The sequence below is a fragment of the Bicyclus anynana genome, chromosome 10 (assembly GCF_947172395.1).
Source record: "Bicyclus anynana chromosome 10, ilBicAnyn1.1, whole genome shotgun sequence".
In the NCBI taxonomy this organism is placed as follows: Eukaryota; Metazoa; Arthropoda; class Insecta; order Lepidoptera; family Nymphalidae; genus Bicyclus; species Bicyclus anynana.
The window spans coordinates 15,018,432-15,042,454 of record NC_069092.1 but is presented as its reverse complement, the minus strand read 5'-3'; the positions used below and the strand labels follow the sequence as shown (position 1 = coordinate 15,042,454).

Below are 24,023 nucleotides of genomic sequence, written 5' to 3'. Positions count from 1 at the left end.
GGTTCGACAAAATACTCTCTACGTACGTTTCACCCGGAACATCCTCAGGAGATGTTGACTCTACAAAGTTCTTTGCAATTGCACGTTGTAGAGTCGACTTTTTGCGGTTGATAGTAAAATAAATAAATTATTATATATTCATGATGAACTTCCGCAAAGTAACGCCTGCTTCTATCCAATATTCAAAATCACAGAATTCATGTAGTACTTGTAAACTAACGTTAAGAGAGTTTATAAAAAGCCAATATGGCTGACCAGTGACCAGTCCTCCGAAAAGCCTGCGCTAGCTTGGCCCGTGTTGCTTCTAGATGAGGCAAACCAATTAATTAATTTAATTCCTAGATTATTCTTGTGGTGAGCACACATTTTGTGTTTTTAAAAATGAATGTGGGAGAAAATCGTCGTTTTCTCGCTATTTATATTAGCTTCAGAAATAAAAGGTCGTATTCCATTGTGAGCAACACCTGCACTTTTTGACTGACTCAAGAGGTTGGAGACAAAATAAGTATAGCGTGTTGGGCGGTGTTCTTACTGGATACAATGCTGTAGGCACTATTAGAACCTTATAATTCCATGGCTAAGAGCTCGGGGACAAATTTGAAAGTTCTTGAGCTCGATCCTTCTCTCTTGGAGTATTGTTCTTAATCTATTTTGAAAAAAAGTGTTTCCTAAAATTATCAAAGTTATCCCAGACATATATTTGTAAGTTGAACGACTAATTCACAGAGTATACTTATAGGTATAGGTATAGTAATAATTAAGGATCAAACAAACTTACCTGGAAGTGAAGTTCGATCATAATTATGTGATCAGCTCACTCGACCCGATTTAAGTTAACATATTGTAATAGATGCCTATGCTTCAGCCTATGACAGCCTAATTCACAGAGTATACTTAAATGTATAGGTATAGTAATAATTATCTATTAATGTATTCAGATACCGATCACATCAGATTCACTTTCGATTACGCACAATTAAAAATGATCGCAACTAAATTGTAAAAGGACGCAATTGAATCGTCCAACAGTCGGTCAACTTACAAAGTGTATGTCTGAGGGAGCTGTATGGTATACTCACAAGCGTTGATGAAGCGATAGGTTCCTGCGAAAAGTGTAGGCGGCGTGTATGTAAGATCGGTAAAAAATGCGAGCGCGACTGCGCGGTGAAGGGATACGCGGCGGCGTGGTGGGATCGGTCCACAGAAACGTCCACCGAAGGCGGAGTTGACTAGCTCGCCCGCCTCCAGCGACACCATCTCCGAGTAGATGTCCATGTACTCGTGCATGCACCTGCCGGACAAGAACCGACAACGCTAAAAGCTAACGCTTTTAGTAATAGAAGTAGCAAGGGAGCGTGGCCCGCGTACACTCGGGTGTGCGGAACATCGCAAGCGTGTCCGCGCATGTACTAGCAGTCTTGTTTTGTGACAAAAGGAATAAATAATATTCAACTCTAAAGTAAGGGTGACATATTTAATTTATTACTAAATATTAATAATAATTTAAAAAAACTCATCAAGTTTACTTAGTGATTAAGGATTAGTTTAGTGATTTTTCATTTATATTGTTGTCTCTTGTAGTGTTGTCGTTTAAGTGCTGTTCATGATAATTTATTATAAGAATGTAACCAGTTTTGTGATCCAAATAAAAAAAAAATATGAAACATTTTGGCCACGCCCCTGGGTTTCAATACTGGCTGGCTGGTTTCAATACATAGAATTGGCACTTTATAAATCTAGTTACCTCTTATATCTGTGTGCCGGACAAACCAGGCTTGAGGCAAACAGCCGTACTGAGGGCCTAGTGGTAGTTTGATACTAGGCAAACAGCCGTACTGAGGGCCTAGTGGTAGTTTGATACTATGACCATCGCGTTAACGTAAACGCGAATTTCTAAGGAATATTAACAGCGCCATCTAGTGGCACTACTGTACAACTGTTTCAATTCCATATAAATTCGCGTTTACGTTAACGCGATAGTAACAGTATAAAAATATTGAAAACTCCCACTAGGCACACTGGTCTAAGACCCGGCATTACAAATATATACCCTCAGCTGTTATTAATTAGTGCTATGAATATATGAAATTATTGATACATAATGTTCACAGTGACACATTACAAATAACATTATTAACTACCCATATTCAACTCACTGCTGAGCACGAGTCGCCTCTAAGAACGAGAGCTGTTCGTGTAATAGTTCATCACGCCGACCCAATGGGAATCAGCAGACTTCACACAGGTAGAGAAGCAAGACAATTCTCAGGTTTCCTCACGACGTTTTTCTTCATGGTTTGAGACACGTGATATTTAATTTCTTAAAATGCACAAACTGAAAGAACCGTGATAGCCCAGTGGATATGACCTCTGCCTCCGATTTCGGAGGGTGTGGGTTCGAATCCGGTCCGGGGCATGCACCTCCAACTTTTCCGTTGTGTGCATTTTAAGAAATTAAATATCACGTGTCTAAATCGGTGAAGGAAAACATCGTGAGGAAACCTGCATATAAGAGAATTTCTTAATTCTCTGCGTGTGTGAAGTCTGCCAATCCGCATTGGGTCAGCGTGGTGGACTATTGGCCTAACCCCTCTCATTCTGACTGAGGAGACTCGAGCTCAGCAGTGAGCCGAATATGGGTTGATGACGACGACAAACTGAAAAGTTGGAGGTACATGCCCCGGACCCGATTCGAACCTACGCCATCCGGAATCAGCGACAGAGGTCATTTCCACTGGGCTATTATGGCATCACAGCTATATACATACAGTGTAGCTTTATCGGGGAAAAAATCGACAATAATAAATAATGAACGAAAGCCAAAACAAATAGCCAATTGTTCAACATCCGATAGATATTGTTGTAAATAAATCTAGTAAGTGGTTATCATAGTCAAGGTTACCGGCAAATGTTTGACCCATTTCCTAAAACAATACCCATATATATGCCTCCCATTCTTATTTAATAGAAACGTGAGGGAAAGCAACACTTACGCTGGAAGCTCCCCCACTGCCGCTCCACTGAAAATAACAAGTATTAGAATAAGTAATGGTTTCGTGGAAAAGTTCCTGCGTTAACTTCGTAGATGTCGTCGAAGTAAATTATTTTGTAGTGGAATTTGCCACCAAACAAACAAATACTACGTATTATTTGGCTTCGTAGTCTAGAGATTTGGTATTATCTTCCTGGGTAAGATTAGTCGTAGACATGAAAAAATCTCATGAATAAATCTCAGGAATAAATGTTGCAAACTTTTGTAACGATTGTATTTTTTGAAAATTTTGGGACTATTCCTTCTTCTTCTTTCTTATTTAATTCTTAACAAAAAGTTGGCGATCATAAATTTGACATTTGTATAGTAAAAAATAAAAACCACTGCTACTTAGCGTAAAATAGCATAGTCAAGGTTATTTCGCTACTATGACTATCACAAAAACGAAAATATTATAAAAAACTAAAGTGACTCATTTAATCTGAATGGTACACAATAAATTTCAGAAACATATCGTAGGTCACTCACTCTGGCGGCTTCCCCCTGAGGTCGAAGGTGCGGAAGTCGACGAGCACTCGCTGTCCCGACATCGCCATGAGTGTGTACTGTCGGCTGTGGTTGCTGGGGCTCAGGGGCAAATTGTAGGTTACTCACTCTGGCGGCTTCCCCCTGAGGTCGAAGGTGCGGAAGTCGACGAGCACGCGCTGCCCCGGCGCCGCCAGGAACGTGTACAGGCACTGCCGGCTGTGGTTGCTGGGGTTCAGCAGCTCGGACGCGTGGTACGTGCCGTTGCTGAAGCCGCCGCGACTCACGAACGTACGGTCGCACTCTGGAACGATAGAGACACAAAATCTGTCAATCAATTATAATTGAAGCAAAACTACGTAATCCACGCTCGACTTGGGGAGTTAGTTAACGAATGCGTTACGAAATGTGTAGTCAGGTGAGGCTTTTAAGATACGTGCGGCCACCTACAGGCATAATGAAACAGTGTTTGTTCTCTTAAACTACCACTAGATGGCGTTCTTAGAGAACTTTGAAATAACCCCTTTTTGGACATTTTAAGAACCTGTTCATTCAAGAAGGCTCATAGATGGCGTTTTGTTTTTTTATTTTTGAAAGAAGTTTTACATCAGTTGTATTGCTTATTATAGTACGCTTGTTTTTCATTTTTATAGTCAGAACATGAACATAACACAAGCTTTAATTTATTTGTTTTTTTTTTTTGGATGTTTTATGTGGAAATTTATGTGGGTCTAGCCAGAAGCAGTATATTGTGCAATGTGTATTCGCAATGAGTTCCGTGTCACACAACCGAGTAAGCGATCTTACTCTTTAAATTCTTAAAATGTCAGTCTATTGCTTAAAGAATGATAATACCTTTATGGTAAGCGTCCACAGTTCCGCATCGTACCTATGTATCAGAAGCATCGCATCAAACAGTTCATAGTATTCTTTGTATAGAAAGTCATACAAGCGTGTCCACTGATCCGCATACGGATCGCACGAATCTACTGTAAAATTAAAAATCCGTTTAATGCGATGCGTCCGACACGTATGATGCGGATCTATGGATGCCTGCCTTTTTAACCGACTTCCAAAAAGGATAAGGTTCTACGTTCGGCTGTGTGTATGTTTGTTATCGCCGCGTTGCAACCACTTGCAGTACGGATGGCTTCAGTGTGCTCGTGGCGTTCGAGCTGTCCACATCTCTTGTTGTGTAATTCCTTACTTGGGATAGGCGGGGAGAGTGACTTGAGTGGAAATGGGGAGTGTTAGATATCTGTCAAAGGCGCCTTTAACCCTACACACATCGTTCACAAGTGCGTGACTTCACTCAAGGTCATTCCCTGCCATTTTAGGGGTTTTTTTTTGGTTACAGTTTGATTTGTTAATTAAGTTGTCCTGACAAATGTTGTGAATCATAACCATTGTTCGAGATTAGTTTATTATTTTTGTAATCTTTTCTGAGTCTGCTAAAATGTTTTTTTTTTTTAAGAAATGCCTTTGCTTATTGAATGATAAGCATCTTCTAAACTCTGTCCTTCAAAGTTATATTCGATGCTGGCCGGACAAGTTAATCAATTTAGTTGTTATCTCCTGTCGGTATCGCTCCGAGATGGGCCAAACTGATTGCAGTCCCCAGTTCCGTTCCTCTATCAATTTCCTCGACTTAAAATTTCAATCTTATGCTTTTTGTTCGTCATTATTGACAACTTATCTTTAAAACCTAATAGAAATGTCAGTTACTTTTAAAATAAAATTATCTTTACAAATACCTATCTGATTTTTTACGTAACATAATTAAAATGAGTATGTGGAAAATCATGGACTGAAGTTTGCTCCTTTATCTAACCGTGAGGCTATAGAGACTTAAAATTACAAGTAAAACTCAACAACCTCCTTATAAAACTTACTTATTTCAAATACTTGGAAAGGGATTGTTGAAATATTACGCAGGTATTTGTTCTGCTGAGCCTTTGCGCAAATGAGCCAAGAATTCACAAAGTAGATACCTCTAGCTGCCGACAAAAGAACCAAAGCTTTAATATTCCGTAGCGATACTTTGTGGCTGAATATTGGGATAATTTTCATTTTAGCGAATTAATATCAGTACCTTTGGTAACACATTACTCAACTAACTTGAGAATTTAGGTTTTGGAAAACTTTAGCTGGTGGGAGACTTCGGCCGTGGCTAGTTACCACCCTACCGACAAAGACGTACCGCCAAGCGATTTAGCGTTCCGGTACGATGTCGTGTAGAAACCGGAGTGTGGATTGTCATCCTTCTCGTAACAAGTTAGCCCGCTTCTATCTTAGACTGCATCATCACTTACCATCAGGTGAGATTGTAGTCAAGAGCTAACTTGTAAAGATTAAAAAAAAAGAACTTAGCAAAGAATTTTCACTGAAAATTTCTAAGAATAAGAAAGCTCCAGTATTGGAATTGGAGTAGGATTCCCATTTTATACAATTTGTATGTACTCGAATAATGCCTACCCTAGTTAAAAACAATGTGCACGCCACGTCAGTCAATCTGGTAAGAGGTCCCAAATAATGGCGACCCCGCACTAGAAAACGCAGTGTTGGTCGACCCCCCCAGGTGGACTGACGACATCAAGCGAGTCGCAGGAATTTGCTTGATGCAGACGGCAGTGGACGTCCATGTTGATGATGTGTTAGGGATGAATAAGTTCAACAGTCGGGAATCGAACCTATGGCCTCTCAGTAACCTCCGACCTCTGTGGAAAGGAGGTATTTTAATTCCACGTGGCTGTATACGTGAAACCCTTTCCGTGGTCATTAGAACTTTTTCGCTAACCACACGAGCGGCCGAGGTCGGGGGCGAACTCAATTATTTTTTCCTTCATTAAAAAGGATTACGCAGAATAAAAACATGCCTCCATTTTATTAAATGACCTCTGAAAGTTGGTACATACGGATTTACTAACATGGAAAAATATACATTTAGATTCCACGAATTATTTTTTTTATTTCGTAGACTGTCGCAGAGTTAGATAATAGCGCCATCTTACATTCATTAGAGTAAATAATTTAATATCGTATTTTATAATGTTAGAAACGTATATTATCTGTCAGTTGTTTGTCTGTGAACATCTGTCAGTCGACGATCTCTGAGAATGCGTTAGTTCTCAGGTTTATTCAATTGAGCACTTGAGTTAGTTCGAGACGGCTCGGTAGTGAGTCAGTGACGAGTTAATAGTAGTAGTAAGGTAATTGCATTGTTAGTTACTTAGTTGGGAGCCAACACGAGTGGAGAATGGGGAGTATTGGTTTACCGTAAAAGACGTATTTAACCCGACTGGAATCGATTGCAAGTCCGAGATCCGCTGGTGGCTGACTCCTGGCCATGCGATAATTAATCCTGGTTTACATCTAATAATAGTGTAGTTAGAGGGTAGAATTAGCAAGTTAAGCGGTCGCTCCGGTAATGATCGATACTGTTACTTTGTGTATTTTGCCATCCCTGACGTATTTCGTAGACCTAGTCGAGGTCTACGATAGCATAGCAGTGCGCAGTATTCAATATCATTCCATGAGATACGAGATCTCGATATTCAGCCCGTGTGATTATCAGAAGTGCAATGTAATGTAATTTTATTGATCATAAATGACATTCCATTAGCAAGTTGTAGGAATTAAGTCTACTTATTCCACGTTATATTTTTACTTGTAATTTATGATCATTATCAGTATATTTTAACGGATCTATACAAGGCCACCTTCCTTATACTCGTAGAAGAGTGAATGTAAAACTTGAGCCAATGCGGGTTGGTTGGCTTAGTATGATTATAACGATCAACGAAGTCCCCAAAGGGTTATCGGGGGTTGTAACACCACCAATTTCCCAACTCTGGGCTGATACTGAGAATTCCTTAGAAGAAGTAAAAACTCATTTATTTAATACTGTCATTTTTTAAAAAGATAGCAAATATTCTAGAAAAAGAAAATAATTATAAGACTCAAAGCCGCAAAGACAAAACCATCGACCGTAAAGGCATTATTATAATGAATGCTATTGTTATTTTTTTAATATCGTTGCGTTAATGGGATTTCATTAAAGCAATATGAAGAGCGTATATAAATAAATATATTCCGTGATGAAAAATAATTTTAATAATTTCTAAGATTGTCAATGAGGTTTCGAGTGTGGTACTTGATATCGGATGTAGGGCAAAAGCTTTGGAGACGGAATCAACTCGAGTGCGTGTAACTATGATGGTACTAAGCTAAGCTACAATAAGATCTCAATAACTGTGTATGCGTATTTTTAACCCACTTCAAAAAAAAGAGGAATTTCTAAATTCGACCAGTATGTTTTTTTTATGTTTGTTACCGCCTAACTTTGTCATTTCTTAACCAATTTTAAAAATTCTTTTTTTGTTTGTAGTCTATACTTCCAGATTAGTCCCATTTAATTTTTATGTAAATCGGTTCAGTAATTTTGTGTTAAAATGAAAATAACGAAATTGTCCGCACTGTGGCGCAGGGTAGGGGTAGGGTAGGGGTAGGGTAGGGGTAGGGTAGGGGTAGAGTAGGTATAGAGAATAAGTGCACTTATGTCAAAACGAAGTTTGACCGGGTCCGCTAGTTATACTATATTTAATGTTTATCCCCGTTATTCCACGGAAACGGGAACTACGCGGGTAAACTGATCGTATGAAATGATTTTTTTCTGCGCATGATACGCAAATCATCGTTACGAACAAAGAAAATCAATTATCAGTCAAACAAGTCCCTATTGTCGGTAACTATCTTACTTATTTATGCATATAATAACATGAATAGTTTAAAAAACTAAAAAACATGCTTGATACCCATATCATGGGGGGTGCATTACAAATAGCCTGTCCGCTATCTGGGGAAGGCCGCCGTAGGTATTGGATTTGTAATGACGTTTCTTGCCTAGTCATATATTGTCATCGGAACTCAGAGCATGTGCAAAATTTCACCCTAATCGAAGACCGGGAAGTGTACAAAAAAATCAAGTGAAACTAATATAAGCGTGTTAATAAAATAGTACTATACCAAATTCAAATATGCATATTTAATATTTAATTGGAATAAATCGTATGTTTTATTTAGGTAAAGAATACAGGGTTAAAATTTTTTTTTTTAATTTGTCACAACAACTGTTATTACATTTTTGAAATATGATTACGTAAATAAACTGCATAGACCAACCAAGAATAAATATAAAGCAATAACGAAAAAATTAAAGTAAATAATGCATTAATATCTCAAAAATTTAATTTCCTAATTGTTTTTCAAGTTTATTCTTTCCCGTAGGGAAAAGGCAAACGTTATTACACTACACCTAACACCGTACATCCAAAATTAACACGATTTATTAGGCTCTATGGTCACCGACCTTTGTCTATTAGTTTATTCTTCACGAACAATTATAATCCCTGTGATGTGTTATAACATTTAGAGATCTTATTGAAGCGCAAAATCATGAGTTGTAGGAAACGTATGGACATACTTGGAAGCTTAGTAGGCGAGGGTTCGCCGAGCGAAGCCGCACTCGAGAGCTCCGTGGTCTCTCCCGCGCGCACTGCACAGAAATAACAAACAGTTAAGCCTCGCATTCATTACTACTTCAATTCATTCATTTTGTTTTTATAACTGGGGCAACCTAGTAGATCATCACCTATCAATATCAGTGGGCCTTGAAGTAGACCGTTACAATAAGTACTAGCGGACCCTCGCGACTTGTTTGTGGCCCTGTCAAAAAATCCATTTTTAGCGGACGTCTACTAACAATAAACTACCTCCCTGCCTAGTTCCAACTTTGTACGTCGAGCGATTTTTGAAATATCTTGATGATTAACCGTTGACTGTGACTTTGATTTTTCTGCGGATCTCCTCACTTCTGATTCGATCATACAGAAATACCGATTATACGAGTAGCTAGTTCCATCGCCCGCTGTGTGACTCTGAGCCCTCTTAAATGATAGTTCGCGACCAAGTCTCGGAACTAATTCGGAAAAAATTAACAAATTATACTCAGGCAGGCACAATTTGTTAATTTAATTAAATTCGTTTAATATGTATGAGGAGTGGGTACGACAATAGTGATTGTCTTTTTTAGAATTTAAACTATCGTGAGTGTTATTTATATTAATTGATTATGAAACATGGCTAAAACTCACGTGATATTAGGTCGGAGTATGCTCGACTAGTTTCGAACCCATACGGGGCCCTTAGTCATGAGCTGGTTCTTGCATCGCGGCACGATCCAAACTGATTTGGTTTGAAAACTAAACTAGTCGTCAATACCTTAATCGTGGAACTTTAGAATCACCAATTCTCAACAAAATAACGCAGTGTTAAAGAAATATATAAATTGTTTTTATTTTTAGAGCATTTTTCAGTAGGTATATATATTATTAAGCTGATATTTTGAATTTGTAGAAAAAATAGGTATTTTTTGGATTTGGTTATTTTTCTACCAAAAAAATATGTTCTAGTTGCAATGTAAGTACAGGCCTTAAGTATGACGTAGTACCTACTCTGTAGTGTAACTGTCATGTAACTGCCTATAAAGTCCTCCAGTAAACTAAGCCCGCACATTCCTTTAGCAAATGTCCTGTCTAAATTACTCAACTCTACGATACGACATGTTGTATTACGTAGTTGGAAATAAAAATGTAGGTATTATAGTCTATATCCCATAGTGTTATAAACGTATTATTATTCTATTTACAAACTTGAAAACACACTCTACTTAATCCAAGTGTCATTGTTTTTTTTTTTAATTTTTTCAAGCTAAGCTTAATCTACAAACTTATTTCTTCTAAGAAATTTTTAATAGTACTTAAACTTGTGTAAGAAAACTGTGCCTCAGATATTATGTGTATCAAGTGTGACGTGACGAGTAGCAGCGACAGTGATTATACCATTATTTTGTGGTAGAGGAAACACCTCGAGCAGATCCCAGGACTTGTGACCTAGAGACTAGTTTTAAGGGATGCCTTCCGACTAGCCAACCCTCACGTTCCCTCACAGACATGTTCTCCATGCCCACACTAAACAATTTATGATAAACAATAATTACAACACAAAACAAAATTGCACAAAATCACTGACGGCGTCTATGCTGCCTAACAAACAACTGAGCTCAAGTCATTAAAATACCCTTATATTTATACCAACACTGATACTCAATTAAAATATGAATGTTAATACTACCTGTAATCGACTACTTTTAACACAAATTGTCAGTAACGGCCGTTATCATAAATATCAAATAACGATCGTCACGTAGTCAGCCATACCATAGTCATTAGTTTATGTATGCACCTTTTCCTACACCATTGTCTTTTATTATTTAATAAAATAAATAAATGCACAAACATATGAACTACCATTCTTTTTCCAAAATGCTGCCGCAAATTCGGAGCCTAATAAGTGTTTCTGTGTGTTGTTTTTGCGTTATTTTTGCTCTTATAAACATTTTTTAATTAAATATTTTAACTGCTATAACTACCTCAAATAAATATATGACCGTAAACCCAATGCGACTGGTACTACATAAAAGCCTTAAAGGTGCTCCTTTCTTTATATATTCCTATACTGAGCCTTCGTAACGATAAACCGTAGCGCGTCGTAGACGATTGCTACGCCGTTTTATATCTTCGCTAGAAAGTAAGTCCGTCAAAGACATTTACTAAAAGCTTGTACTATAATGCATTATGTGCTACAAATAATAAACAGACATATTTTGTACACGAAACACACTCTAAAGAAGTATTAAGAAGTACTATAAGACGGAACTGACCCTTCTACCTTCTAAGAACAGACTTGCATACAAAGTTCCAACTACATAGTTCCTTTCTCAGTGTCAGTGAGTCTTACAGTGAGTCAGTGTCTCTAACGAAACCTTTACGAAACACCGGGTAGGTTTCTATCTCTATATCTTTGACATCCCTAGAGTTCGTACGAAGCAACGCACGTACGTAAGTAAGCACGAACTTTATCACCAAGTCTATGTATTATTAGTATTTTTTTAAGACAAGAGAGAATAAGCATCTTCTAGGTAAGCGTCGCGGTCAAGCGCGAGCCTGTTTCAAATGAAAAAAAAATAGTCAAAGGTGACAGAGGGTTGATATTACGAGTACAATCAGTCTGTTATCAATGTACATGAAAAATCGGTAAAGCCGGATTTAATCGTACATTTGTCTGACGTGTCATGTTGTGACGCATCAAAACAGAATCGGTATCATACAGTTTGTACAACAACGTTTACACTTATGTGTTGTGACATGTCGTGTTGGCTTCTGATGTGCCGCATTTAAATGTATGATACCGTTATCGACACGTTAGACAAATGTAAATCCGGCTTAACTAACGTATATAAGTTGATAAATTTTATTACCACATCTTATTCACCGCTTTCTAATTACCAGCTTGTAAAAAGCATAGTAGTGGTTACCCAGTCATTTATTTAAATAGGTGTCATCATAATTTATCAACTAAAGTATTTGAATGTTGACTAGGTATAATGTATAGCATTAATGAAATAAACTTCGTCGTACCTTAACGTGGAACTTTCTCGACTTTAACTTGCTAAACAAAGTTCACGGAGTAAAGTTTCAGACACAGTACCGTTAGAAGCGTATTTATTCCAACACTAGCAGACGCGCTGCGGTTTGCCGCGTAGTTTTCGTTCCCGTTGAAAAACGGGGATAATAGCTTATAATACTCACAAATCACGTGGCTTCCTAACGGTAAAAGAATTTACAAAAACGGTTCATCTTTGGATCTACCAAAGATTACCCCCTACGATACCACAAACTTTACCTCTTTATAATACGAGTAGTATAGAAGCATAGTTGAGCAATACAACTAAATCAACGTTAACCAGACTTTTTTTTAGTAGTTTAAAGTGTTACATTTAGTCATTTAAAATAACGAGTATTTGTAATGATGTTTATTTGGATCATGTCCCACGTTAATAGTATGTTTCTATCTTTATTTATTAGTGCTAAAATTGGAATTACTACAAACTATTACTACAACTACTATATGGGAAAACCTCCGGCTCCCACGCGAATCAGGATCGGATCAGGGGCCCATCAACAGATCAGAGTGGGCAGCCGGGCATTCGTAATACGGCGCTGCACTGAGAAACGAGAGCCTTCAAAGAATTGGTTAGATAACAAGAGAGAGAGATAGGTCGCGAGTTGACCTGGGTTGGTCGACCCCAGCTGACGGGCTATGAAGAGTAGGTTATGTGTCTAGTGAAGGTCGATACTGGTGTGTTCTATGTATTACCTGCAGGCCACAGCAATTTGCTTCCAGCACTTTGCACTTCAATGTCCAGAATAATTAATTTACTAAGTCATGCCACCATTCCAAGTAGGCATAGTTGTTAAAATAAGTTAGCTTAGTATACCATTGTTTCTCAAAAAAAACAAGTATGTGTATATACATAAAGAAATATGACGAATTTCTTAAAGACTAGATGCTTTAAGGCAAACGGATCTATTTTCAAAACACACAGGAATTACTATTGTAAAAAGATAGTTTATTATTAATAAAAGCAATAGTAAACCTAAATTCTCATTAAAACCTGCCTTCCCAACAAGTATTAAAATAAACTTAGGAAAAAGGGAAATATTTTTTAATGATATCGTATCGTATAAAAATAGTAATTCCGTTCTATATTTCGAAATTTAAAAACTTCTAAAGCATTTAGAACGTAGACTCGGCAGTCGGTTTATGAATTTTCAGCATTGAATGCATTCTCAAACTCTTCAAGTCTCTTTACAAGGAATTTTCGACTCTACATAGCTGCAACAGGGATCAAAATCCCAGTCGCTTTAAGACTCCCGCTTATACCTGAGCTTTCTTTTTTCTTTCCTCAGTTTCCGTTTCCCGTTTTCATAATGATTGGATTCCTTCACCACTTATTGTTTGTTGCACATTTTCAAATAACGAACGTGTTGCGTTATTTTCGAATTGAGTTTGTGGTTCATTTTAATGGGCCGAGGAACAGCAAGCGCGCTCCTTCAATCATATGCATAAAGAAGGTTATACATGTTTTTAATACACAAATAAGCTTTATGGCATTAAGTCTAAACATCCCATATATTTTTATTGTAGTATTTTATTGGCAACCTCTATATTTATTTTACTAGTAATAAATAAATATGTTGAATTTTATAGCGACTTCGACATCCCGAAATAGAAATAACATCGTTATAGCTTGGCAAGTTAGGTGCGGTCATGGGTTTATCATTCATCGCTACTACTTTCCACGGCATCGCTTATACTTCGAGTGGACCATTTTCGTGTTTGTGTGTAAATTCAGGTTTTCGCACGATATTTTTCCTTTACCGTTGAGACACGTGATATTTAATTTCTTAAAGTGCACACAACTGAAAAGTTGGAGGTGTATTCCCCGGACTGGATTCGAACCCACACCCTCCGGAATCGGAGGCAGAGGTCACCCACTGGGCTATCCCAGCTCTTTATCAGTACGAAACTATTTTTATACTTTTCCTCGATCTAATTAATGCAGCGAACTGAATTATTCCTTTTTGAAACTTAAACTATTATTTACAATTAATTCAAGCTTCGTCATATATACGCTCTACAAAGTTCCGGCAGTGAATGTATTCTAACTTGTACAGAACTGAGAACTGAAGTAGTATTGGAAGCTCGTAACTTTGAAATACAGTTAAAAAATAGAACAATGCAATGAAAGTTTCTGAACGAATATTTACATTTTTTTATTTCAATACTTTTGTGAACAATACACTATTCTCAATAATGCAAGAGTATTGTCATTACATTGATCTCTGAGGCAGATTTTCTATCAGAGTTTACATTATCGCATCATTTATCAGAAATACGCTAAGTTACTGCGTAGTGGATGCGTATTGCGTATCATATCAATAACTTTTAACTATGAAAGAAGATTTAATTATATACGCTGAAAAGTATAGATATAAAAAGGATTAATAGTACACAAAACATTCTCGTCGTTATCGACCCATATTCGGCTCACTGCTGAACTCGAGTCTCTTCTCAGAATGAGAGGGGTTAGGCCAATAGTCCACCACACTGGCCCAATGCGAATTGGCAGACTTTACACACGCAGAAAACTCAGAAAATTCTCTGGTATGCAGGTTTCATTACAAAAAATTAACAACACAAATTACGTACGTAATAGGTACAATCACACATCAAATGGTCATGACTAATCGAGATTTTAGATGAATTGATCATGAAAAAACATTTTATACAGACCAATGTATAAGCGCGTATAAAAGTATTGAAGTGATTTTTCAGTTTTTTTTTTAAGTATTTTCATAACAAGATAAATTTAATATGATGCCAAGATGTGATGAAATCTTTAAAATGTATAATTTAAAGCTGAAGTAAAATGGTAACCACGTTTTAGTAAATAACTTGACTTGTACTCGTAGTTTGATGAAAACTATTAGTCATTTACCATCACTTACCATCACTTACCATCAGGTGAGATTGTAGTCAAGGGCTAACTTGTAAAGAATAAAAATATATTCGCAACACTGCACGGTAAGTAGTCCGACAAATCGTATTATGTGAATAAGCTTCAATAAAGAAAGGAGTGTATAAGTTTCGTCGGTGATAATGGAAGTAATTTATCATACTGGGAGTTTCCTAACAAAGTAACTTTTTAATGAAGCTAAAACTTCAACACAAAATGAAGGGATGATATCGACATTATAATTATATCCTTTATACTAAACATATTAAATATTAACTTGCTCAAAAATGAGAAGCGAAATGCTTTTTGTGACAGAGTTATTGATAGACTATAAAATATGTATGATAATATTAATTTCTTATCCTTCATATATTAATTTATTTACTAGGTTTATTTACAATCACACTAACTAAAACAATAAAATGTAACTAAATTATAAATCACTATAAGTGTAGTAATTATTTACAAATAAACACAGCATAAAATAAGTAAGAACAGTAAATAGAAGTTAACTTAAATATCACAAATAAATAAGATACACACTAGTATTATTAACGGAAAAAGAAGAAAAAAAGAGAGAAAGAAAGAAAATGAAATAGGGTGAGCACATTTTAGTCATAAGAGTACCAAGTAGAGATGATTTTTTTCCGAAAACTATATAATGACCTGAATGAATGAATGATATATTATTCAATTATATGATATTATTTAATTTCCATTTAAGAAGGATAAGGATAAAAGAAAAATAACACAGCGCTGATGGTAATCACATACAGATAGCTGAAAAGAAAGCTTCATATATGTTGGGTCGTCTCTACTCTATGGATTACGCTAAAAACAAATTATCCCTCCTCTTCAGGGTCACTCTCTATATGATCTGCATCCGTTCAATAAGGACCTAGGCTAGTGAAATATTTGCCCACCCCCCCAAGGCGGCTCTAAGCCCCTCCAGGTCTTTCAGAACTGATTCATGCGTTAGGCCACGAGTGTTCCGTGGTTTCTACGCAATAAAGGATAGAGATAGATATAGAGACATACGGCTAGATCGTCCTACAATAGCCCAATATATAAACAGCTCTCAAAACTTATTTTGAGAGAGCCGCCACCCACCAGCTGGTTGGTTGGCCTACTGGTGGTTGAGGTTTACAACGCTCTACTACTGGTAGTATAATTCCATGGTAAAACCATAGTTTTATAGTCGTTATCAACCCATATTCGGCTCACTGCTGAGCTCGAGTCTCGTTTCAGAATGAGAGGGATGAGGCCTTAGTCTACGTTGGCCCATTGCCTCTGCGGATTGGCAGACTTCACACACGCAGAGAATTAAGAAAATTATCTGGTGTACTGGTTTCCTCACGATGTTTTTCCTTCATCGTTTGAAACACGTGATATTTAATTTCTTAAAATGCACACAACTGAACAGCTGGAGGTGCATGCCCAGGACCGGATTCGAACTCACACCCTCCGTAATCGGACGCAGAGGTCATTCCACTGGGCTATCGATGCTCGTATAGTATCTATGATAAAACCAGTCAAATAGGTAGTCTTTCTGTCGACAACAGTTTTCAAATGTCACCCAAAAGTAATGAGGCAGTAATAATGACTCCAGTCTTCAAAGTTCTAGTTCCTTAGGCAAGTACAATAGGAGTAATTTATCATATCGCGTCCCACAGACAACCGCAACTTTGACATGGCAAAGTTTAATTAATTATATGAAATAATGACTCAATTTCGCTTTCTGTTCAATAAAAAATATTTTATGTATGCCCCGCGAAGTATATGCTATTCCAAACTATAATCTATAACTGTACAATCATCCAGATCTATACAGCCGTGGTACTAGCCACTCAGCAACCAATAAGTTCACGTGCCTGCAGCGCTAACGGCAGGACATACGATAAAACTGGTCGCGATCTGCTTGATGTCATGGACATCATGACCAACACACGATCAGTTTTATAGGATGTCCTGCGTGCATGTGTATACAATAATTCCTACACAAAACACGTGCGACAGTGTTTTGTGTCGTTATCAACCCATATACGCTACTGCTGAGATCGAATTCGAGATTCTCAGAATGAGAGAGGTTAGGCCATTAGTCCACCACGCTGGCCCAATGCGGATTGGCAGACTTCACACACGCAGAGAATTAAGAAATTCTCTGGTATGCAGGTTTCCTTACGATGTTTTCCTTCACCGATTGAGACACGTGATATTCATTTTTCTTAAAATGCACACAACTGAAAAGTCGGAGGTGCCCCGGACCGAATTCGAACCCACACCCTCCGAAATCGGAGGCAGAGGTCATATCCACTGGGCTAACACGGCACACACGGTGTTTTGTGTAGTAATTATTAATCATAAATTGTCACCATGTCATGCATGTCGAGTAGGGGAGGTAAGCGTTAATGGATTCTGAAATGATCCTTTAAACCCACACCCAAGATCACAAGTCCTGGGACCTGTCCGACGTGTTTCCTCTACCACAAAATGACGGTACAATATTGGATAGAAGCAGGCGTTACTTTGCGGAAGTTCATCATGATTATATAATGATTTATTTATTTTGCTATCATCCGCGAAAATTCGGCGAACCCATGCGACAACGTCACCCAGGTCCGACAAAATACTCTCTACGTACGTTTCACCCCGAAACCGGAGCATCCTCAGGAGATGTTGACTCTACAACGTGCAATTGCAAAGTGTCGTTTTCGACCTTTGCTTCGTCTTTTATAGACCAAAAAGTAGGTGGGGCAAGAGGTGGGCGTTGCCAAGATACTCATAATATAAGCGATTTATCTCGCATCGCATTCAAACATTTTTATTAGTGGTGACTTCGATAACTCTATTTGTTCATTTAATAAGGTAATTCCTGACTTATTATGTTTTATTATTTCTAATTGTTCCAAAACGCATAGTCGTAGGCCTTTATTGCAAGTGTGTAAAATGTCATACATATGATTATCTGCCAGCTTATGACCAGTATCTAGGAGATGCTTTGCAAAGTGCGACCTTTGTGGACGGTCATTTCGAACGGCGGATATGTGTTCTTTGTAACGTGTATCAAAATTCCGACCGGTTTGACCAATATATGTTGCATTACATTCAGAACATTGCAATTTATAAACTCCCGATTTATGTTGCTATTCGAAATGACCGTCCACAAAGGTCGCACTTTGCAAAGCATCTCCTAGATACTGGTCATAAGCTGGCAGATAATCATATGTATGACATTTTACACACTTGCAATAAAGGCCTACGACTATGCGTTTTGGAACAATTAGAAATAATAAAACATAATAAGTCAGGAATTACCTTATTAAATGAACAAATAGAGTTATCGAAGTCACCACTAATAAAAATGTTTGAATGCGATGCGAGATAAATCGCTTATATTATGAGTATCTTGGCAACGCCCACCTCTTGCCCCACCTACTTTTTGGTCTATAAAAGACGAAGCAAAGGTCGAAAACGACACTTTGCAATTGCACGTTGTAGAGTCAACATCTCCTGAGGATGCTCCGGTTTCGGGGTGAAACGTACGTAGAGAGTATTTTGTCGGACCTGGGTGACGTTGTCGCATGGGTTCGCCGAATTTTCGCGGATGATAGCAAAATAAATAAATCATTATATAATCATGACGGTACAATCACTGTTGCTGTTACCCGTCACGTTTTTAGGCTTCCAAGATATAATTCTAAATTCAAAGGAAACTCATAAAAATCTATGGGAGATAATCCGTAGCGCCCATTTATTCAACGTGTATAATACATTTTTTTATGAAATACTTTCAGGAAAAAAGGAAAATATTCAACCAAAACCATTATTAAAAATTCCATTTTAATAATGAGGAACAATTTAAATGAGCGAGTATTTCTTTTTACAAAGATTACTTGTTTTAATATCTCTCATCTAATAAACGTATAGCGGTCGTTTCGCGCAATAACAATTTATCTTCTTCTCTCAAATATGAAAATTACTGCTGAAAGATAGAGAGAATTTATCATTAAAAAACATAAAATTAATTTTAATCGGATTTCCATGTCTCAATTTTCCCACCACATATTTTCTCATCAAACGAAGCTAAGAACACTCTCGATTAAGCCATCAATATTCTCTTTCAGGTCGCTTTCATTTTTGATATCGCACTCGAGTATATTTGCAGACATTCGGTTGATCTGCCCCATATTCACCCCCTACAACTTTTAAACGGCTCAACCGATTTTCATTAAACATGTCTAAGAACACTCGCACATAGGTCAGTCACCTTTAGTACATAAAACCCCCATGATGACGCAAGTATATTTTGAGTCTAATCAGGAAGTGCTACTAATTTGGCTTCCAAGATTTTAACCCACATTCCAACAGGACGAGTTAAATAAAAGCTTGTAATATAAAGGCAGCACACATTCCTTTTTCTATTTCATAAAGTCCCTTATTCCTTTGTAAGTTTTCGACGCTGACAACAATGCCTACAGGCTACAGCTGATCTTTATTACAGCAATCTAAAAAAGGCACCGAAAATACACACAGTCCTGTGAGACGACGATAAGAATGAAGGAAATGGTGCTATCGATATATCGGTACAAAATGAAAGGGGTTAAGGTGTTTTCACATTACCTGACTCGGTACATGTATACCAAGTAGGTACTCGTAGCTCGTAGCTTACTCGTCGCTGTTTGAGGGTTAGAGTAAAATGCTACAGATTTAATATTGTTTTTTTAATCTCTACAAGTTAGCTCTTGACTACAATCTCACATGATGGTAAGTACAGATATACCTACCTAAAATGTATTGTATTGTTCTAGTAGAAACTTTTTGTTCAAGTACAGCTGATAATTTATATCATGCTCAAAAATCATAACATGCGAGTAAGTCCCTATAAAAATATATACCAAGCTTAAAAAATGTGTTACTGTTCTGTGATACCTACCAGTACTTCCTAGTATTCCCGCCTTGTATACTTTCTAGTAGGTATATCTCAAACTATTTGATTTTAAATATATTTTGTACACTGATTAGGTTGGTTTTAACCCACCCACAAGTAGTTTTTCTTATCGCTAAATTTCGAGAACAGGTTGATCGACTTAAATATTAATTTATTTGTTTTAAAAAGGATTATAGGGTGGTCTAAGTAAAATATAGTTTTGTAGGCACGAAGTAACTAGTATTATATATCTAATCTTAAATTGTAGCATTTATATGTATTATTAATTACTAACAATGGTGCGTAACACAGAACTCTTTCTTTTTGTTCAAATAGACATCTACATGTAACCTTGTTGCTCATGCTCTGTGGTATAACTATTTAACTTTTAAACTAACTAGGTGATTACTCTCAATATTTATAATACACATCTGGTACGAAATACCGAATAAGAGATATAATCGTACCATATTGTTAAATGTGAAAACGCTCTTAGTAGGCTGGGGACGTCATTTGTTGCGAGATGGAAATGAGTTTTTTGTTCAATATGCCCGCGGGGCGGCGGGATATTACGCCCATTCATCGCCACTCCCAGCTCTAATTTGTGAACAATACTTATTGCCTATTGTTAACATTATTGAGTATCAACGGCATATTATTGTGTGATAGTTGTGATCTTTCCTTTTTAACCCCCTTAATAAAGAGGGGTTTTATAATTTTGACGTGTATGTCTGTCTGTCTGCACCTCCAACTTTTCAGTGTCTATTTTTAAGAAATTAAATATAACATGTTTCAAACAGTGAAGGAAAAACATCGTGAGGAAACCTGCACTCCAGAGAATTTTCTTAATTCCCTTCGTGTGTGAAGTCTGCCAATCCGCATTGGGCCAGCGTGGTGGATTATTGGCCTAACCCCTCTCATTCTGAGAGGAGACTCGAGCTCAGCAGTGAGCCGAATATGGGTTGATGATGAATATAATAGAAGAAAAAAAAATGTACTGTGTATGTGTGTGTAATGTAAGAGCCGATGGACGTTGGGTCACATGGTGCTGGAATGGCGACCCCGCACCGGAAAGCGCAGTGTTGGTCAACCCCCCCGGTGGGCTGAGGACATCAAACAGGCGGGCGCTGGATGCTGGCGGCCCGAGACCGTGGCGTTTGGAAGTCCATGCAAAAGCCATATGTCCAGCAATGGGCATCAACTAGTTGTTAATTATGAATAAATTCTCTATTTAAGAGTCAACATCTCCTGAGGAAAGCGTTTGTCGACCCCCCACTAGGTGAACCGAGGATATCAAGCGGGTTGCAGGGAGCCGCTGGATGCTGGCGGCTCGAGACCGTTGTGCTTGGAGGTCCATTCAATAGGCCTATGTCCAGCTGTGGACGTCTATCGGATGATAAAGTAGGTAATCTTCTGAGGATGATGTGTGTTGCATTGCCGTGTGGATTTTTTATGTTTTCGGAGTTCAAAATAATTTTAATCTTAATGTTATTTCTTTAAACAAACATTTTGCAATACCACATTGCTCCAACAATGATCGAGCCTCTTAGCCGAGGTCCAAGTATCACAGGAGACGTCTGTATAGAGAATCTTTCCATCCATTCATCTAACTTGGCAGAGCTAGTCCAAGTTCCATTCATCCATTTCCATTGCTGCGATCCCATTAAGTAAGTAAACACTACAGTAAAAACAAAAAGTCGACAGTTCTCGATGCTCCGGTCTCAAAATGATACAATTGATTGATTACATCAATTAATTAGTATAGTTAAGTCGTTCAATTAGCACGCTTAACGGTAATGAGTCATTCGATCATGTATTTAACGTTGGTTAACCAGAATAATCGATTATCCACGTCCGCAGTAGGCGGTGGCGGTCTCAAAGGAAATTAATTGCCTCATATTGGATTCACATCCGTGTCAGAGGAGATTGTCGGCTTCCATTACGATGTGCAGCCAGCTTTAGGTTCGTATTGCTGACTTATTAAAAAATCTGATACGTACTTATAAATCAACGACACTAGCCTGGTCTTTCAATTATAGTGATGATTGAAAGACCAGGAAAACAGATTGCTCACCTGGAAACTAAGTGGAAACCTACCCTAAAGAAAACTTCAGAAAACATGCAAGAAACTCGTTCTACAGTGTTGCCTTGTTTCGATAAGCTAAGAGGCGTAGATGTTAAACTCGGACCAATTATCATAGGACCTGCCTCGCTAGACGTTACCCCTCTGTCAAAAGTATATGATCACGATCTACCGTGTTTATACAAACAGTGCCTATAGAACCGACGTTTCATTGTGTTAAAATTACACTTGTGTGTATTATGATTTAAATTTACAGTTGTGTATAGTATAAGGACACAGGATATATTTATGATGTTGAAATTTCTTATTGTTCGATGTGTGAGTTTGGTGAATTTGATTGTGATATAAGTCCAAACAACTAAATTTTTTATAAGATAATTTTTGAAATCGGAAGAAATAAATTTTCAAATTGCACCAGTAGTTCCTGAGATTAGCGCGTACAAACAATCTTTTCAGTTCTTCAGTACATACTATCTATGTATTATATATAATACATAGATAGTATGTACTGAAGAGCTGAAAATATTGTTTTAATATTGATTTGTTTACGATTCTGCAAAATTATTTATTGAATCCGGTTCGCAATTTAATTCGATCATATATTTCAGTTATCACTTTCCTATACATCGTAAATTAGTTATAGTCAAAGCTCACTGTGCAGAAATGTTCAAAAGGCAATAAAGCTTGATTACAGCTTATCCTAACATTGGCACAGATATTGTAATGAATATGGATATGATGCCAGCACAAACGTGCATATCTGCAATTACACGCCTCCACGCCACTTCCAATATCCGGTGGACAATCAAAATGGCTGAACATCCGGCGGCCATGTTATCGGGGTGTTGCGATATTCCAAAAACGGTTACATGGCTAATGGTCCACGTAAAGTGGCTGTTTGTAGAACGTGTGGTGATTTACAATCTTAATAGGTTATTTTTTCAATATTAATGATAATAATTATCTACATTCTAATCTTTATAGGCTTATTTTCACGATGCAAAATTACGGAGTAAGTAACGGACTTACTCCGAATCGGGATTCAGTTTTATTTGGATGGTTGCATAATTATGTTGCAAGTTATATGCTTAAAGGTTTCTATTTTCATACACAGTTGGACCAAGATTTGATGAATGTGACATAGTCCAAATAAGTGTTATTTATTAAATAATAAATAACAGTAATTTTTAAATGATCAGTTCAAGAATGGTTTAATTTTAGTTTGACTGGCAGTTACATATTTTATCAAGATGTAAAATTATTAAAACGAATCTAACGATATCTTAATTACGTAAATCCGTTCAGCGGTTTGGAAGAAGAAGAAGAAATACTTTATTGCACACAAAAATACAATTATAAATTGAAACATTAGAAAACATAAATTAAACTTAGCATGCAAAGGCGGCCTTATTACTATAAGTAATCTCTACCAGGCAACCCCTCACGAGAGAACTTGCGAAGAAAGAGCGGGAAGGTGCAATACATTATACGTAATTATATATATAAATAATTAAAAATATATATATATATATAAATATAATATAATATATACGTAAATATAATATTAAAATTTACATATGTATTACATAATATATTACAACTGGAAGAAATGAGGTAATGAAGAATATTACATACATACCTACACACATGCATACAAGATACGCGTGAAAAACATTACCCTTCTTGCAATCGGGTAAAAAAGACTGATTTTTACACGATTGTATAAAAATAATAAACATACTAACAGTTCTAGAGTGTACTGCGTTTAGAAAATATGTATAAATAAAACAGAAACACAGAAGTACTATATTGCAGAACTTTCCCAGTGGAGCCAACATTCCAACAATATTTTGAATTTGAATGAAAGCTTCATTTGGTATGATTGTGCTGAATTAAATATTCTTAATCAGCGCCGAGGGAAACGTCTGCTCTAAACGTAATTTATACACAATTTCGGAGAGACATACGTTTAATAGCTAGTAATAAACCCTGCACCTGATTCGACTTTATGTATGAA

The 24,023-nt window shown here is 37.1% G+C and overlaps 1 protein-coding gene across 4 annotated transcripts in view; it reads right to left on the bottom strand.

Moving 5' to 3' along the window:
* Window positions 1–24,023, bottom strand: part of LOC112051519 (dorsal-ventral patterning tolloid-like protein 1) — a 121,037-nt gene that overhangs the window by 15,299 nt on the left and 81,715 nt on the right. For 2 of the 4 annotated variants that reach the window (XM_052883939.1, XM_052883941.1), the window contains exons 4-7: window positions 9,000–9,071; window positions 3,647–3,821; window positions 2,994–3,020; window positions 1,080–1,291 (exon numbers count right to left, since the gene is read on the bottom strand). In XM_052883939.1, the coding sequence (XP_052739899.1) occupies window positions 1,080–1,291; window positions 2,994–3,020; window positions 3,647–3,821; window positions 9,000–9,071 (486 nt within the window). Of the gene's footprint in view, window positions 1–1,079; window positions 1,292–2,993; window positions 3,021–3,520; window positions 3,594–3,646; window positions 3,822–8,999; window positions 9,072–24,023 lie in introns of those variants that run through there. The other 2 variants (XM_052883940.1, XM_052883942.1) reach the window with 2 other exon arrangements.